Consider the following 18,246-nt stretch of genomic DNA (forward strand, 5'->3'; position numbering starts at 1 on the left):
CAGCTCCTCTGTCTCACCCTCCCCTGCCTGTATTAGGGAGGCCGCCTCTATGTCTGGAGGCAAAGTGGAAGGCAAGGCCGGCACAGAAGATCTACGCTGTGAGGCTGCAGATAAAGTTAGAGTTGTTTGTTTAGTCCTTCCTCTTCTCCTTGCGCCACTCATTCCAAAGTTATCTGTAATCCAAGGTCAATCCAAGTTGTTCCCATGAGAAAGCAGAGTCCCAGATGCAATAGTCAAACAGAGGCCGGGAAAGGGAAAGTAAAACAAAGTCACTGCTATAAGTCCAAAATCCTCTAGAGGAAGCTTAATACGTCTTCAGGGAAAAGATCAAATCCAAGTTGGACTTATAAATTTAAATCCATGTCTATCGCCTCCACAATGTATTATTTTTAGCAGAGTAAAACTTAAAGCAAAACAGTGTTTCTTACAGTGCCTTGACTGCAACAGTTTCAAAGTATCCAGTTCCAACTCAGAATGTTTCAAAATCTGAATTCAATGTATCCAAAGTTGCAAACTGGTGCTCATCCAGGCAGCTCCAGCACCAGAGATTCTTATTTATTTTATAATCCACTGGTGCCACAGAAGAAGGATATCAGTGCACCCCGAATATAACCAGCAAAAGTCAATAGCTCAAAGTCTTTCACTCAGAAAACTGCTTTAACAGGGTGCCAGCATTTAGTTAACGCATAACTTTTTGTCTCCACTCCTCCTGCTCTTTGCTTAAAGTTCAGTATAGCGGGAGATGGGCTTCCTGCTTATCTTCACTCCGTTTTCAGCCAAATTTCAACTTTTTTAAAAAAGTTTTAAAAGTTTCATAAAGTTCTCAAAAAGTTTCAGAAAGTTGACAAAAGTTTCAGAAAGTTTTCAATGTCCAAATTTACTCACGGGTAGTAGTTTCCAAAGTTCAGAAAAGTTGCAGGAAGAAAGGACAGCGCTGACCGGCAACAGCAATGCGGCTTCACTTCGCTGTTTGCGCAACGACCCACAGCGCCGCTACCCCCTCCGCGATCCGGAGCCCCTTACGGGGTCCCTTCAACGTTTTGGGGGCTGCTTCTGGCGCCCGCCGGGTCCCGAGACCACAGGCTTCTGCCACCTGTGGTTTTCCTGAATGGGTCTCCGCTTCGCCGTAGCGGACGACCCGTTTACAGCGGAGCTCCCTTCTCCTTACTCGGAGAAGGCAGCCATTACCGGTCGCGCCGCCTCCGGAGCTACCCACTGTGGAAGTTCCTGATTTCCGCTGGGTTGCTTATATTCTTTCCTTCCACCTCTATATTTGTCACCGTGTTGAGTTTTTGTCTCTTCTTTATTTGCCAAGCCAATAACTTACCACATTTGTCAGCAGATTCAAAAGTCTTTTGTCTCATTTGTTTAATTTTCCACTCTAATTCTTGGTTCATCAGTTCCATATATTGTGTTTGATGAAATTTAATTTCTCTTAAAATCTCTTGGGATTTTGGCTTCGATCTTAATTGTTTTTCCCCTTCTTTTATCTTTTCCAAAATTCTCTCCTTCTTCTCATTTTGCTTTCTTTTCTTTAAAGTATTTTGCTGAATCAAAAACCCTCTCATCACGGCTTTGCTTGCGTCCCATACTATTCTTTTTTCTACTTTAGACCTTAAGTTGATTTCAAAGTAGTCTTTCAAAGTTTTTTGGGCCTTCTTGCAGATCTCCTCATCTCTGAATAAGGTGTCATTCATTCTCCATCTGAAGGAACCAGTTGTTGTTTGCCTCATCACCATCTTTACTGCATTATGGTCGGAGAAAGTTTTTGGGCAGATTTCTACTTTTTTTATGTTCGGCGCCATACTGCTAGTCACCCAAATTTGGTCAATCCTTGTCCATGTCATTTTGGCTTCAGAAAAGAAGGTTCCTTCTCTTTCTAATGGGTGTTTTGTTCTCCAAATATCAATCAAGTCCATATTGTCAGTCATTTCAAAAAAAGTCTTTGGTAGTCTTCCATCTTTTGTTATTACCTGTCTTTGTGCTTTGTCCATATTTGTTGAAACTACTCCATTCATATCTCCCATCAAAATTAAGTTGTAATCCATATGGTCCATCAAGATTTCATGCAACTTCTTAAAGAATTCAGCTTTCCCTTCATTTGGTGCGTAGATTCCCACTATCAAGTACTTCTCTCCTTGGGATTGAATTTCAATTGCCAAATATCTTCCTTGATCATCTTTAAAAATTTGTTTCGGTTGCAACTTTTCTTTTGCATAGATCACCACTCCTCTCTTTTTTACTCTGTCTGAGGATATAAATTCCTGTCCCAGTCTTTTATTTATTAATAATTTTCTATGTGCTCTTGTCACATGAGTCTCTTGTAGACAAATCAAGTCCAGTTGGTCTTTCTTTAAGGCATGAAATATATTTTTTCTCTTTCTGGGAATGTTCAAACCGTTACAATTCCAGGTTAGAAGTTGCAGAGCCATGATGGGATTATTTACTCCTTCCTCCTACAGCTCCCTGTTTTTGTTCCTCGTCTGTCGGTGGTACCGTGTCCGTGTCCAGTGACGGATGCCCTTGTCCTGGAAATGTCTCTTTCTGTAGGTCTTCTTCGTGTTCTCCCAGGAACTTGTCTTTATCACTCACAGTCTTTATTCTTCTCTTCTTCCCCTTGTATTTAAAAGACAAGCCTTGGGGAAACTCCCACCTGAATGGTATGTAGTTCCTTTTCAGCAGTATCACCAGGTCCTTATAATGTCCTCTTGCGTCCAAGATACTCTTAGGAATGTCTTTAAAGATCTCAATATAAAAGTCTTCAATTCGAAGGGTTGTTTGGTAATGCAGGTTCAGTATTTTATCTCGCTCCTCCTTTGATCTTAGAGTTATAAGACAATCTCTGGGTCGATTCTTCTTCTGCCTTGTTCCCAATCTAAATGCACTTTCTATCTTGAAATCTTCTTTCTCCAACTCCTGCTTCCAAAAATCAGAAAATTCTTTTGTCAAATAGTCCACCAAGTTGTCTCCTTCCTTTTCCGGCACAAGTCTAATCCTTAAATTCCTCTCCTTACGTTGCATATCCTGCATAGAGAGTGCCAACTCATACTCATCCAGTTTCTTGTAAACTGGTGGAAATTTTTCCTCCGCAGCAGTTGCAATTTCCTTAGCTTCCTCGGCTATCTTTCGTGTTGTAGATGAATCTTCCAATAATTTCCCAATTGCTTCTGCATTTGAGTTCACTTTGTTCCCAAGGTCAGTTATACTTTTTGTATTTAAGTCAATTTTCCCAGAGATTTCTTCAATTTTTTTATTTGTTTCAGCAACTTGTACTTTAGTTTCAGCAACTTGTAGTTTAGTCTCTGCGCCTTGCTTTTTTAATTCCTCCAAAGAGTCATTTATCTTCTCCAGTACCTTAGCAAATGATTCTTCTGTAGACATTGCTTTCACTTTTGACTTTGCAACAACTGTAGTTCCAGAGGCTCCTATTACAGAAGCCCTTCTTTGCATGGAAGGGTCAATTTTGTATTGTCTGCCAGATCTCAAGGTTGTTTCTTGTAAATCCCCTTTCTCTTTACCATCTGCCATAACAAAGTCTTTTAGTCAAGGTCATTCCCACACTTTTGAGCTATCAAACAAAAGTTCTCAGATTTTAAACTCCACTTGTTGCTGAAACAATTTGTAAGTCCTCTAGAGGGCGTAGAGTCAATTCTTTACTTCTCAAAATAGTCCCACACTCTTCAAAAAAATAACAAAAATTTTCCTAGTCCCTTCCAATTATTCTTTTCTCTTTCAAGGGGATCCCAATCAATAATGTCCTGTAAGTAACTTTACAATGCAGCAAAATAAATGTTTCAAGTTGGGAGTAGCCAAAGTCAATTAAAGATACTTTTTAGCCTTCTTATAGCAACAGTCCTTAGCCGGTTCCTTTTCTCCGGCAGTCCGATCCCAGGTATAAGAGCAGCGGTACTTAATTCAATTCTTTTAAATTAGCAGGGAAACACTTTAAAATCTTCTCCCCCCCCCCTCCTGCCTTCGGGGAGGGAGTTCTTTGCTTTGGTGGTGGATTTCTTAATTCCCACAAATTTCCTCTCAAGCAGTTACAGCTAGAGTGCCTTTCGCTTTGATCTTGCTACAGAACGGAAAGCAGACTTCCTTTTTAGTGCTTGTCCGTCTCGGTGCCCAATTTCTTTACTTTTAGAGTCCAATTATATTTTAGCGGTCAATCCTACTCACGGATAGTTGTTCTTTTAATCCAATTTCACCGGAAGAAATCAGTGCTCTCCGCTAATGGCGACGCGGCTTCGCTTCGCAGGCTGGGTGAAGACGACTCTCAGCACCGCTCCAAAACCCCTCCGCTGCTCCGCAGCCTTTAAAAAGGCTATTTCACAGCATCGGGGGGGCGCAAAGGTGCCCGCCGAGTCTCCGGTTCACAGGCAACGCGCCTGTGATTTTTAAGGGCCCCCGCTTTGCCGTAGCTGACAGGACCCGAACCCACGAAGCAGATCTCTCCCGGAGCTCCGGGTGAGATCCGCCATTAAGCGCTGGCGCTAACCGGAAGTCCGCAATTCTGTCATCTTGCGCACATTCTCCATGCCTCCTTTCACATATGCACACTCACCAGTCAATTCTCATTAACCCCAGTATAGATACAACTGTACGTATAAAGTGTAGCAAAGCAGCTTATTTTGGGACTTTTTCTCCATCTCTTGAAGAATACACATAGTTTGAGAGTAAGAAAGTAATTCTGATTTTCTGGTGTTCCTAAATAGTTTCATCAATATCTTGCAGTGTACGAAGTCTCCTGGTGAATGCGATTCATACACAGCTAACTGATATGGAAAAGTGCATTTTGAAATATATGAGAGGAACAACTGTTGTGGTGCCTGAACAATTTCATTTCATGCTGCCAGGGAAAAACCACCTTGTAACAGTCTCATATCCTACAGGCGTTTCTGATCAGCAATTGGAGACTTACAGACAGGTACCTTATGTTGAAAGATTGTTTGGATGGTGATGACTAAAACACGGCATAGTTAATAGTTTTACATTATATAGTTATTAATAAAAGTAATGTATAGTTCCCTTTATTAAACTAAACTGGCCTTTAAAAAGTTATGTTAGGTTCTATGTACTGAAGTTCATTACTATCACGTGTCTACTGTAGACCTATGTCTACTGCCATACAGATTATGATGTATACTGTTTTTCCGACTATGATATTTTTAAAATAGCACAAGAGTGGGGGACTGTTTTCAGCTTGAAGGTCACATCCCTCCATAGGAAACCTTCCTTGGGCTGCATGCTGATGCTGGGTATGTCCAAAGTGAGTGGATCAAGTGGATATAACTCAGGTGCTCAGGTGCTTACCTTTGTAAAATAGGCTACCTCACAGCCATGCAGAAATCAGTTTGCTTCTCCAACCTCCATCCAGTTAAGCAAGAGGAATTATGCAGGAGACCTTTCAGCCAGGCAAAAGTCTTCAAGGAATGTATGGTGCACATCTGGTGGGGGTGTGGCCTGAGGAGAGTGGGTGTGTCTTTTCTATATACAAATTGCTCTGTATTTGCACAGGGATTCCTTATAGTGTGTGCTGGGCACTCAGTACAAACAAAGCCAGACATTGTGATATGTGTGTGTGGCTACTGCCAAAAGCTGTAGTGCAGCATTGCTCCCTCCTCTGGTAACATGCACAGAAATGAAGGATGTAATGTGATGTCATCAAATTCCAAGCTTTCCCTTTTCCTGTGCTATTTCATGGGATGCTTTTGTGGGGTGAGAGAAAGTTGGAGCGTGATGCTGCCACATGTTTTTTCCCCTCTACATATTATCCAGGCAAAGAGAAAGAAGAAATGCTAGGTTACTGGATTCTGTGTCGTCCGCACATCTCTCACACCATCTGGTTCTTCCTTCAGAGAATCTGGGTAGAGCTTGATGGCTTGAAATCTGCAAAGGCTTTTCTGTTTCCTGTGGATACACTCTCTCTCATTTTTACCTTGCTTTTAGGAATTACATAGACGGTTTAATCTACCGTTTGACAGACCTTATTTCCGAAGGGCTAATGCCTATCATTTTCCAGATGAACCATTCAAAGATGGATATCTCAGGAACCCACATGTACATCTCAACCCACCTGGTATAGAGTCTGGGATGGTGAGTTTCATTTGTACTTGCTCTCATCTAATGGCCCAATAAAGAAACAGGTACATATGCATTGCAAGAGAACTGGGAGGCTCTTCTTGGGAATTTCAGTTAACATTTTGACATCGATGGTTCTTCCTAGTGCATGCATACTTAGCAGTATCCTAGTTCCAGTCCCCTAATTTGCAGACAAATTCACTGTCTTCTACTGGGAAATATACTGGCAGTATTGAAAGGAGAGGGGAGACAGCACAGAACACACGATGGGACTAGCTGCTCTTAGACACCTCTCCCCAGACTTCTTTCTCAATGGCTGTTCCACATGGCCATTAAACATTTTATGACACAATTATGAAGAACTACTACCTGATTCTGCTTGCTTTCCTGTTGGCTCTCCATCCTTTTTCCCTTTAGTAGCATATTGTTGTTGGTTTTTACGGCCCCCAGAAATCTTTAATAAAAATACTTTTAATAAAATTAGTAATAGTAATAAAAATACCAATTTGAAATACAAAATTACTATTATAATAATATTCTGAACCTGACATGCAGGACTACAATGTGCTTTTTCTTTCCTACCCAGGTGTATGTGGTATATGGCACATATAGTTACCATCATTACATGCAGGATCGTATTGATGATAATGGCTGGGGCTGTGCCTATCGGTCTCTACAGACTATATGCTCATGGTTCAGGCATCAGGGATACATGGACCGATCAATACCAACACACAAGGAAATCCAACAGGTACTGAAGACTTCCAGGTTTGGGTTCCTTGAAAAACAACAGCTCCCAGTGGAATTGTATGTTTGGGATAGCCCACCTACACTTACCAGACTATATGCGGTTTGACATTTCTGAAGCTTGCATTTTGAATGATTGAGTGCTACACTTTATGTTTGTGCCCCATCACTGCAGCACTGAGCTGGCAAACCTGTGTCTGCATTCCACATTAGATTGGAAATGGACACACATGATAAAAGGCTCCTGCATACACCATGTTGGGCAGAAGGACCTAATTTAACCTAAAATTACAGTTCTATACATTTTCTATTTTGATATTTATCATATACTGGCTAAAAGTAAACTTTATTATGGCAGGGACATTTTTGTTGTCAGATGTAACATCTTAAGTCAATTTTAGCCTAATATGCTTTTTCCACAGCACACCTAACGTTAATAAAATTGCGTATCAATTGTGATGAATAATTATTCAATTTTGTAAAGATAAATACTTCCCCCTCTTTACCCCGTTTCTAATAAACCAGATTTAAAATAGTAAAGGTAAGGGGACCCCTGACCATTAGGTCCAGTCGTGACCGACTCTGGGGTTGCGGCACTCATCTCGCTTTACTGGCCGAGGGAGGCGGCGTACAGCTTCCGGATCATGTGGCCAGCATGACTAAGCCGCTTCTGGCGAATCAGAGCAGCACACAGAAACGCCATTTACCTTCCCGCCGGAGCGGTACCTATTTATATACTTGCACTTTGACGTGCTTTCGAACTGCTAGGTTGGCAGGAGCAGGGACCGAGCAACGGGAGCTCACACCGTCACGGAGATTCAAACCGCTGACCTTCTGATCGGCAAGTCCTAGGCTCTGTGGTTTAACCCACAGCACCACCCGCATCCCATTTAAAATAGTAGTATACAGTAAATATTATTATTATTATTACAGTTATTGTACAAATGACTTGTTACTTTTGTATTTTCATTTGTGGTGGTTCCAAAGGCTCTAGTTGATGTTGGAGACAAGCAACCAGGATTTGTTGGATCACGCCAATGGATTGGTTCTATCGAAGTGCAGCTTGTACTGAACCAACTCCTAGGGATAACTTCAAAAATACTCTTCGTCAGGTAAGAATGCTCACAGGGAAAACTGAGGAAGGGCTGCAGCTCAGTGGCAGAACACATGATTTGCATGCAAAATGTTCCAGCTTTAATCCCCAGCATCTCTAGGTAAAGCTGGGAATTAACTGCTTCTTGAAACCCCGAAGAGCTGCTACCAGGAAGTGTAAACAATACTGAACTAGATGGATCAATGGTCTGACTCAGTGTATGGTAGCTTCCTCTGTTCCTGATTTCTAACAAAACCAAGATGGCTCAAGAATCAGGTGAAGAAACAAGTGCCTCAGAGGATGAGCCACAATACCAAAGCACAAATCATAGAATACACCATTAAATGACAGATAAGGCACCAGATTCCATGTTAACAAAAAGAAGCAGTCAGCACCTGAGTGGATAGCGATTGGATATCTTGTCATTTAGTGACCATTATGTTCATTATCAAGAGACTGTAAAAATATATTGATTCTGGATTATTTTGTTTACGGTGGTCAACTCTAAAATGGAATTAAAGACAGGACATTTTATTCAATAGTAATTTCATTCTAGATCAAACACAACATTTTTACCACTGATATAATACTATAACCTTTGTAAAATTGATTTCAGTTTCTAGGTAAAAAAAATATCCTAATGTTATTTTCTGTCACTGTTAGAAGCAGCATACAGTTTGCTTTAGATTTTACCAGCAATGATGTTTTTATAACAGATGTAGAGCACCTTGGAGATTTCCCTTTAATGTGTAGTCTATGTGCTGTTTTAAGTGATTGCAAAGAGAAAAACCAAGCTATATAAGTTCCTAATTTGTGTTATGAAGAGTGCAGCTTAATACACTGACCTGTATGCTGTATAGTTTCATGAAGAATATATTGAAAAAAGATAAAGCTTGGTAACTATTTGTCATAGGTGGCAATGCCAATATCATTCCTTCCAATACTTCTCTAATGAAAATAGGAAAGTCCAGTATACCATTCATTTGTTGAAGTACTTAAAATGAGGTGTTTTTTTTTTCAACTGAGAATGCTGCAACTTACACATTACCAGTAGTTCTGACTATCGTGTTTTCAGGGGAATGCATTGCAACACACCTTAGATGAGTACTGCTGAAAGCAATGCTCAAAACACAGGTCAGGGGGGAGGCAGGGGGGGCTCAGCCTTTTGTGATGTTACTGTTTTTAGCAGGCTGTTGTGTGCATGATTGTGAGGAATATAATGGATTGGAACTTGTGGCTTTCATGAACACCCCACCCCCAATTTAAGCACTAGCTGAAAACGATGACAACTTTTTCTTCTAGCCAAGGGTCTGAGCTGGCTTCTCAGGGAAGAGAACTTGCTAATCATTTCAAGACTGAGGGAACACCAGTGATGATTGGTAAGATTTTAAATACCACCCAAACCACATTATCCCAACTTTTCTATTCTAAATATGCTACTGACCCTTTAAAAGCAATGTGTTGGCTTTGGAGATTCTGGTTACTTTCTTAACCTCTATCTTGGGACTGTGCAACTTTAGCACACAGATAAGGGATTGCTTGTTAAATGTTTGAATGTTCTGCAACTATTTTTCCCGGGAGAAAATAGCACATCCAGGAAAAGCTGCTTCTACCAACATTTTCCTTTTTATAAATGGACACCTTTCAGTCATGTGATCCTCTATTTGCAATTTGAGGTGATACAGTCTTGGGAATTGCTGTATCGTGAGAATTTGGAACACACGGCTCAGAATGTAAAGCTATTTCTGTGGCAAGTTTTTTTTTACTACTGACATGTTGAGTCTATTAGTTCAGTGTTCCATTTCCAAAGAACATCTAAGCTATTCCTGAGATATGTTTTTGCTGGTCCTTACTGTCTAAGAAATCTATTATTCACAATAATGACCTTAACTTAGAAACTGAAAAAGGATATTCTTTCCCCAATTGTTTTTAAAGTCTGCAGAATATACTTAATGATTTCCAATCTGGGAAGCTATAAATTGAGTAACTTCTTTTAGACTGCAGTCCTATCCTATGCACACTTTTCTGGGACCAAACCCCACTGGACGCAACTGGACATTCTTCTGAGTAAACACACATAGGAATGCAGTGTTTAAAAACAGAGCTTGTCGGGAATCTTTAACAAAAACCTCTGTCACCACATGATTGTGAATCATGGTCTTTCTTTTGTTTATCTTGCTTTTTAGATAGCTTTGAAGTGGCTTAACAGCAGTAAAGAAACATCTGGCCTGTGATTTTATTTTTTATCCCGTGTGCGGCTCCTTAATGAAAAAAGATCTTCTGGAGTCTTAAGCAAGATAAGAGCCCCTGTAGGTGACCTTCATCCACTAGTTGGTCACCCTGTAGGTGACCTTCATCCACTAGTTGTTTCTGTCCCATCTTACTTTGGAAAGTAAGTCTAATTAAGTCCCACCTTAAGAAATAAGATGGGGCTTAATTAAACTTACTTTCCAAGTGACCTTCTAATTATTCATACGATTTGAATGTCTTCCTTGCCATGTTTTCACAAATGGCACCTGTGGCAAAGAGGTACTGCACCCAGGCATGTTTTCAAAGGATTTCCACATCAGCTGCCAAAGGTGTCTCCTGTAATTTTAGACATTCTATTCAGTTTCCAAGGTCCAAGTTTGTAGAAGAGGGAGTGGGAGCGAAATGATTCAGTTCTCTCAGCTCCAATTTGAACATCACAAGAGTGGTGCTCTTCACATGGTGGAACAACACAACTTCCATTCCCACTAATGGGATAACACAACTTATGAGCTGGATAGTGTACATAACATCCAATAAAATAAAGGACCTGCTTTTACAATTTTATGCTTTAGCCTATGCTTGCCCACTTGATGTGCTCTTATGTCAGCCTCCAGAGACAGAAAATGCAGTGTTCACTTGTTCCTTTTCTCATCTCTTCAGCACATTGTTCTCAACTTGCTGTTGACACTAAAAAAAACCACCTGTTTTATGCAGATGTTTCATACTGTTTGGGCGTATATATATATATTTAGACTTCCTAACCTCTAGAAAAGACTTTTTTTTTAAAGGATCATACATGATGTTTTCTTATCAGTTGTTTTGAGTGGTTATATTGCTGAAAACAAAACAGAGTGCGATTCTAAATATACTTAGGAGTAAGCCCCATTGAACACAGTTGGAATTCCTTCTCAGTTAACTCATTTTATTTTCAGTCCTGTGCATGTTTATCTATAATAGCTTATTTCCTGCACAGTTCCATTTTGGCTTCTTTCCGCCTTTGTCCAGTTTTCTTCTACCATGCACTTCCACAAAAGGCTTTTAGAATGGACTTTTAGATGTTCAGAAATGAAAATTTCCTTCTTGACTTCGGAGGATCATTTAAAAGTATGATTAGCAAATGATAATTTTGTCTTTGAATGTACTGTCTTACCTCTCCATCTTCTTTCTCTCCTCTTCTCTATTCAGGTGGTGGAGTCTTGGCTCACACAATATTAGGAGTAGCATGGAATGAGATCACAGGGCACATAAGATTTCTGATCCTGGACCCACATTATACCGGAGCAGAGGATCTGCACATTATATTAGAAAAGGTGAGACTCTGCCATCACATTCCAACTGCATATGTTAATACTGAAAGGGAACATTTTGTGACATGTTTTAAAAAGTCTGCGATTCACTTCTCTATCATTAACCATGACTTTTTGCTTCATCTTTACCTGTCAAATGGTGATGTAACTGTATCTTGTTTGGAAACAAGCTATCTTCAAACCATTGTTTATGAAGCTGGTTTGTTGCAATAAGCCATGATTAAGATTAATTACAATTTAGGCTTCAGACATAATTTTAAACAATAGTTAATCAAAAGTGGGTGCAAAAGTTTCCAATCTGGCCATGATGGGGAGAGAAGAGGAATTGCAAGCCAAGGTTTCCTGCTGCACATTCCCAACAGAGCTGAATAAACCAAGAGGTGTTTTGTTATCCTTTGTGTGTATGAATCATTAGAACTAAACTTCTGACATTCATATCAATTTTACTAAAATGCCAGGTATTTTATTAGAAGCAACAGACTTAACAGTGTATTTTTTTCTTCTATACAGGGCTGGTGTGGATGGAAGGGTCCAGATTTCTGGAACAAAGATGCTTATTATAACCTGTGTCTTCCTCAACGACCAAAAACTATTTAAATGGCTATTTAGATGATCATGGTGAACTACCAGAAGTTCTGTAAATACATATAGGTACACAAACACACTTAAGCAGTGATTATTTATTTTACCTTAACATAGTATTATGTTGCTCACCACCTGTCAAAATAAATATGCTAATCCAATATATTAGAGTCCAAATAATGGGGGGGGGGGTTCAAATAAAACCTGTTTATTAAACATTGTTATTTCCTAATAGCTGGCTTTTCTGCATTTATAATCTGATCCTAACAGTGCAATCCTATACATATCTGTTCAGAGTATACACTGCTCAACAAAATCATGTACATTTTAGTCCTCTGTTTGAACACTGGTTAAAGGTATTTGTAAAGTGGATCTTGGGACCTCATAACAATGCTAATTTTTAATATACCATCTTTGTTCCTCTGCACTCCTTGAGTGTGTTTGTGTGTATATATGTGGAGCGTTTGTTGTGAAAGGAACAAAATACCAATCACAAAATCAGTGCTAGATGTCACATAGTTACTTGGGGCATAGATGGTAGAAAGAGAGGGCACAATTTATACATATATATATTTTATTGTGTGAATACAGGAATTAATATTTTTTAAAATCTTCTTCAAGAAGCAACCCATTCTCCTTCTTAGAAGGCACTGTTCAAAATATTTGGTTTTGAGATGCAGACTTCTTTCTTTGTAAAGTTCTTAGTGTTCACACGTCTTCTTGCAGTAATTGGCTTTCACGTGACATCAAAGACTTCATCTTTATTCTGTTTAAATGCAAAGAGAAGATTTGTATTTCATATATAAATCGTGCATCCGAATTAAGCATTTGCTAACCTATACATAGCACTCGGTTTCAGCTTGGCATATCTCAGTCTTAGAAATCAGTTTTGTGGGAGGTAGTTGCTTATTCCCACTCCCTTTGGCAGCTTAGATGCTCTTCCCCCATCCCTTGCATACAGATTCACTAGGGCAGGGTTGTTACAGCTTTCTTTTTTGTTTAGAACATTTTGTGTCAGTTTTCCAACTTATATAAGCAGTCAACATAATGACCATAGAGAATTTTTAAATAAAAAAAATCCCTTTAGAACTTTAACAAAACAAAAAAAAAAGCAACACTTGAACACACAGAACAAATCATCCAATTAAAATGTGTGGAGATGACCAGGTATACAGTACCAGCATAAGAGCGCAATAATATGGCTATGAACTGTAAACATTTTTAAAAATTGTTTGGAGCTGTGTTCTCAAAATGTCAAGAGAGGCTGCGGTAGCCTTTAAAAGAGAGTTGAGAAGGCCTAGGCAGATATGTGAAATACCTGTTACCTGTCCTGGAAGGAGCCCTTCTCCTTAATTCTAAGTGCATATTGCTGTGTGGTGAGGAAATGACACTCAGTATATAATGTTATATAAGTGTGCAATCTGTATTCCTCACATTGGAGGAGGTAATCTTAAATGGGTGCTGTTTAAGGAGGACGGATAGGGTTCCTAGACTGGGACAGTAATACTAAACACTCTTACCAGGAATTTCCACTAAAATCGAGTGGGCTTGCTTCTGAGTAAGCCTGTTCAGGATTAGGCTGCATAACTAACAGTATCTGAAATATATTTTGTACTTGCACTACTGTGATTGAAGTGTCCTAGGGCAGGGGTGAGAAACCTTGGGCTCAGGGGTCAAATGTGGCTTTCCAGGCCTTCCTGTCTGGTCCTGGGGCTCTCTCCAGGCCACACATCACACCAGTTGTGCTTCATCTCTACCCCACCCCACCCCACTTGAGTGTTTTTGCATGGCTGGAACATGCCCTTAAACTCTGGTTTCTTGCTTGCCAGGTTAGAGGGGTGTGGGTGTGTAAGCTAGCCTACTATACAAATGAATATGCCCATTTTCACTGTGCCTGTTTGATACATCTTTTATCAGATAGAAGTTGTGTCAGATAAAACATTGTGCTTTGAAGAAGCTGCCTTGTATCTGTTGTCTAGTGAAAGCTAAATGCCATACCATTTGATCTCCTCCTCTTTTTGCTTATGGATCTCTTGCTTTCATATGCTCGTTTCTGTCTTGCCTCTGTGTCTTTAAGCAAGCTGTCATCATGCAGAGAGTAACTAAGCTGTGTTATTGCTTTCCTGTTTTGAATGTGTTTCATTTTCCTGAGGAACTGTGCACAGTCCAAAAATCCAAAAGTCCATGCAAGGTCTTCTGCTGTTTCACCATTCTTATTGCGCAAGCTAAGAAAAGAGAATTAAAACAAAATCAATACATTGGACTGAATTATTTTTATTATTATTATTATTATTATTATTATTATTATTGATAAAGTAAAGCGAAATAACAAGTGTTAAGTGAACTATTATGAATTTTTAAAACACTTTTAACAGTGCAATTCTGTAAATACCCAAAAGTGGGTCTCAATGAGTTTAGTTGGGAATCCTGTGCATTGTTTTGGGGGAATAAATTACATTGAATCCAATAGGACCTACTTCTGGCTAAATGTGTAAGATAGAGCTACATGGCTCTGATCTAACTAAAGGTCATGATTGTTATGTTGAAATCAACATGACAAATTTAGGCATAGCTAATTTTAAGCCCCCTTGATTTCAGTAAGACTTAAGTATATCTAAAGTGTATCGGGACCTAAATTTCCATCCTTTACCAAACTTACCGCAAAGGCCATTGTAAAAGTTGTGCGCAAGTGATTATTCGTAAATTAAAATGCAATTCGAACTTGTACAGCATATTTTAATTAATCAAAATAACTCTACTGTAATAATTCCCCTCTCCTTGCATTGCTTCACAAAACTAAAGACATCAGTAATAACTATTTTTGTTGTTGTTGCTAACTTTAGGATTCATATTCAAATCTCCATTCACATTTCCTCAATATAAACACCATAGCTTTGTTTGGATACATTATGTGATTAGTAATTGAATTTGTACACTTACTCAATGTCAGCATGACTGGCAACTAGCAAAGTGAGACACTCCAAACTCCCAACTTTAGCTGCCTTGTGAATTGGAGCTTCCCCAATCCAGTCCTGAATAAATAGAGAGGTTTCCTTTTGTAAGCACAGCCGTACATAATGGTTGTAATCAGTTACTATAAAAGTGGTGGGGATTTCTAGCGTAGTGCTGTACTACTTAAAATTGCCACAATCTCCAATCCAAAAATCCTTATCTTTAAGGGCACAATTAACAAACCAAGATCAACTCCTGCAACAGAATTATCCGTACAGCCCACAGTTCTCTGGATTGGGCCCCACTGGGAAAATATGTGCATTATAACCAAACTTATTCTCTCCGCAAATAGTGATTTTTTAACATTTTGCTATACAATGGCACCTAGTATATGCTAAACCGAAGTACTATCAAAATTATTCTAGCATATCTAGCTTTGCATCAACCTTGTTCGTAGTGTTAAGTGTTACACTAGAATGGACAGCTATTGTTTAAGAGGATGGGGTCTGTTGGAACCGGACTGCCTTCCTGAAAAATAGAAAACATAATTTATACCTGTTGGTTCAGATTGGCTCCTGTCTGCTGTTGCCAAAGTAGGAAGAAAGCATGTCCTCCACAAGCAGCCAGATGAGCTGGGGACTGACAAAATCCATCAGCAGCTAAATTCACTTCAGTCCCAGCTTCCAGAAGGTGGCTCTGCCCATCAGCCTACAAGTCAGATAAATGTTTGAAACATTTATTGTTCCTAGATGTGATTTACCACCCCCTCAGTAGCAAAAACCAAGGTTCCCAATAAATTATGATGAAAATGATGAAGCATTTGCTGCATTGTACAAGTGTGACTTCTCATTGATCTTAAAAGTCTGGGAGTTTAACTGGCAATATTAACATCTAGAAATCTAAAAACACATTAAAAACAAAGGCTTTCCAAGCATTACCTCTGTGTTGCAATCCAACAGTAACATTATTTCTTCTTGCCTTCCTCCAGTATACTTGCGGCAAAAGTGGTTGGATTGGTTGACTTCCAGCACAGCTTTACTCTGTCCAGTGAATCTAACCCAAGACTGGCAGTGCCAGCTAAAGAACAGAGAGACACTCTGGCTGCAATCCCGCCCTCTCTGCCGGGAGCTGTCTTTTGCACGTACACAAACAAGAGCACATGCAACTCGACCCGCCTTGCTGTGTCCTGATTGGCTCCTGCTGTTGCTTTCCCCATGCATCCTGTGTTTGCTATGCTTATGAGATGGGAGGGAGCAGGAAAGACTTATGGCAGGTGGGGCAGCCATGGAGCACAGTACAGCTGGACACGTATCACACACCCACACACTCAGCCACCCGCAGTCTGCCCCCCTCCCCTTGCAGCATCCTCCAGAGAAGAAGGCAGGAAGCAAAACAATCCCTCTGTAATAAGTATTGACATTTCCTTCTGAAGTGGGTCTTGGACAAAATGCATTCGAGATACTTAAGCAAAGAAATAAGGCCAGAAACCAGAAAAGATAATGCTGCAAAGCATTAAAACAGTCAACTACCCATAAAGGCACTAGAAAAAATAATAAGCAACACCATAATCAATTACCAGGATATAGGGAAGGAGGTAGCCAGCTGAGCCTCTCTTAGTGAGGTGCTTTAAAAGAGTGGATGCTATCACAAAGAAGGCTGGCTGGCTGGGTGTCACTGCTCACAAAAGCTCGGAATGAAGAGGCATCCATAGCAGCTCCTCTCTTAAGGTATGAGAAAGCCTATGGGGGAGTGCTTCTTCAGATATCCTGGACCCAGATCATTTCATAGCTCAATGTTATAGACATGTTTCTTTAAAGAGCGTTCAGTGGGGCTTAGCATTTATTAGCAAGTGTGTTTAGGATTGCAGCCTCAAAGGTTAAAGACTAACACTGAATTGGGCTCAGGACCTCATGGTAATCAGTTCAATGGTTTGAGAGCTGGGAGTTATTCCTGCTAGAACCAGTTAGCCAAGGATAAAGCTATGCTGGGCAGCCTAATGGGAATCTTAAGTTCTATGATCAGCCACAGGCTCTATATTTAAATGCCTTTAAACTGCAGCCTGTTTCTATAAGATGTGAAGCAATAAGTCTTACAATGTGATTGGTCATGAAAACACTTGAAGCAAATAATTCCATATGGAGCAGATACTAAAGTGTAAAAGTGGTTCACTACTTCAGTGCTGGTGTCTCAAATATTTGAGAGGATCTAGGCGAAAGTAGTGAGCAAGAAAATAATTTGGACTGATATTTGTCCATGTTCTAGTAAAATAATGATTAAAAACTAATTGCTTCATATATGTTATCTCTAGTAATCCTTACAACAGCCCGGTGACATAGCTGAGTGCTGTTATTTAGGAGACAAATAAATAGTGGCTTGCCTAAGGCTGCAAACTGGTTAATGGCTAAGAACCAAACTATAGATGTGGCTAAGATCAGTAAACAGGAACTTAGTCGGCTGAGAAGCTGGGGTTTTCTTCGCCCCCATCATTTTCCTGGTTTTAAATTACTGCTTCCTCAAGTTGCTATTTGTGTCCCATGTGGAGGAAATGCATACATAAGTTCATTCTGAATTAGTAAGGGGGGGGGCTTTCTGACCCCCAGAGACAGTCAATGGTTGCCAAGCACAGGATCTTTCATCCACGCAAGCCAACTCATTAGGTTGGGATAACAGCTGCTCTTGCTACCCTTTGTGTTTCTTATGCCGGACTTGGCCTAAGTATATTATTACATATGTCCATACAAGTAAACAACAGAACTGGAAACATCTAGAACCATATAAATGGAAACCATATTGCTTAATGCTCAGTTTATAAATAGTATCTATGCATAGCAATGGTGGTTACAAATAGAAACCAAAGAACTTGAGTTATCTCTCAGAAACCTCTAGATACTATTGACAGTTTACAGTTCACAGTAATCCATCTACCACACTGTACTGACTTAAAGGCAATAGACGGCATAAAGAGTTTATTAAGAAAAGGGAGTTAAGCAAAGAAATATTTAACAATTAGCAAAGTAAACAGAGATTATTCTTACATCACAATCCCTCACATTTTATTATGGGTGTGTATGCCAATCTCCTGCAGGGACCACTGTAGTATATTCAACACACTAAGAGAATACATTCAGGTAGACTGCCCACAGGACTTAGTTTTTTAAATTTATAAAAGCTTATCTGGCCTATGATAAAAACTAATTCTAAATACATTCACTAAAGTTGTTTGTTTTCAGAAATATT

The 18,246-nt window shown here is 39.7% G+C and overlaps 2 protein-coding genes across 6 annotated transcripts in view; one reads left to right on the forward strand and one right to left on the reverse strand.

Annotated features, from left to right (window-relative positions):
- UFSP2 (UFM1 specific peptidase 2) overlaps nucleotides 1-14,325 on the forward strand; it is a 27,871-nt gene extending 13,546 nt beyond the window's left edge. For all 4 annotated transcript variants that reach the window (XM_083631248.1, XM_083631249.1, XM_083631247.1 and 1 more), the window contains exons 6-12: nucleotides 4,732-4,924; nucleotides 5,947-6,093; nucleotides 6,665-6,829; nucleotides 7,813-7,937; nucleotides 9,221-9,297; nucleotides 11,354-11,478; nucleotides 11,986-14,325. In XM_083631248.1, coding sequence (XP_083487374.1) covers nucleotides 4,732-4,924; nucleotides 5,947-6,093; nucleotides 6,665-6,829; nucleotides 7,813-7,937; nucleotides 9,221-9,297; nucleotides 11,354-11,478; nucleotides 11,986-12,072 — 919 coding nt within the window. In that variant the 3' untranslated portion in view covers nucleotides 12,073-14,325. The remainder of the gene's footprint in view (nucleotides 1-4,731; nucleotides 4,925-5,946; nucleotides 6,094-6,664; nucleotides 6,830-7,812; nucleotides 7,938-9,220; nucleotides 9,298-11,353; nucleotides 11,479-11,985) is intronic.
- Nucleotides 12,614-16,566, reverse strand: ANKRD37 (ankyrin repeat domain 37). Of its 2 annotated transcripts, XM_083631357.1 has the most exons (5): nucleotides 15,948-16,566; nucleotides 15,565-15,717; nucleotides 14,998-15,089; nucleotides 14,056-14,282; nucleotides 12,614-12,823 (listed from the first exon to the last, which is right to left on the reverse strand). In XM_083631357.1, the coding sequence occupies exons 1-5, from the start codon at nucleotides 16,293-16,295 to the stop codon at nucleotides 12,819-12,821; spliced, it is 825 nt and encodes a 274-aa protein (XP_083487483.1). In that variant the 5' UTR covers nucleotides 16,296-16,566; the 3' UTR covers nucleotides 12,614-12,818. The 2 variants fall into 2 exon arrangements, with proteins under 2 accessions (XP_083487483.1, XP_083487482.1); XM_083631356.1 differs by having other exon boundaries at nucleotides 12,614-14,282; nucleotides 15,948-16,565.
- Between the last annotated feature and the right edge of the window lie 1,680 nt (nucleotides 16,567-18,246).

Source organism: Podarcis filfolensis (genome assembly GCF_964270895.1).
Source record: "Podarcis filfolensis genome assembly, chromosome: 9".
Lineage (NCBI taxonomy): Eukaryota > Metazoa > Chordata > Lepidosauria > Squamata > Lacertidae > Podarcis > Podarcis filfolensis.

Excerpts from the sequence above, each read along its gene's own strand:
- ANKRD37 (XM_083631356.1), bottom strand. The coding sequence starts at position 16,295 with ATGGCTGCCCCACCTGCCATAAGTCTTTCCTGCTCCCTCCCATCTCAT. Across the intron at positions 15,718-15,947 it reads TGTTGGATTGCAACACAGAG|GCTGATGGGCAGAGCCACCT; the intron begins GTAATGCTTGGA and ends TCTGACTTGTAG. Across the intron at positions 14,283-14,997 it reads GCCAGTCATGCTGACATTGA|CTTGCGCAATAAGAATGGTG; the intron begins GTAAGTGTACAA and ends CTCTTTTCTTAG.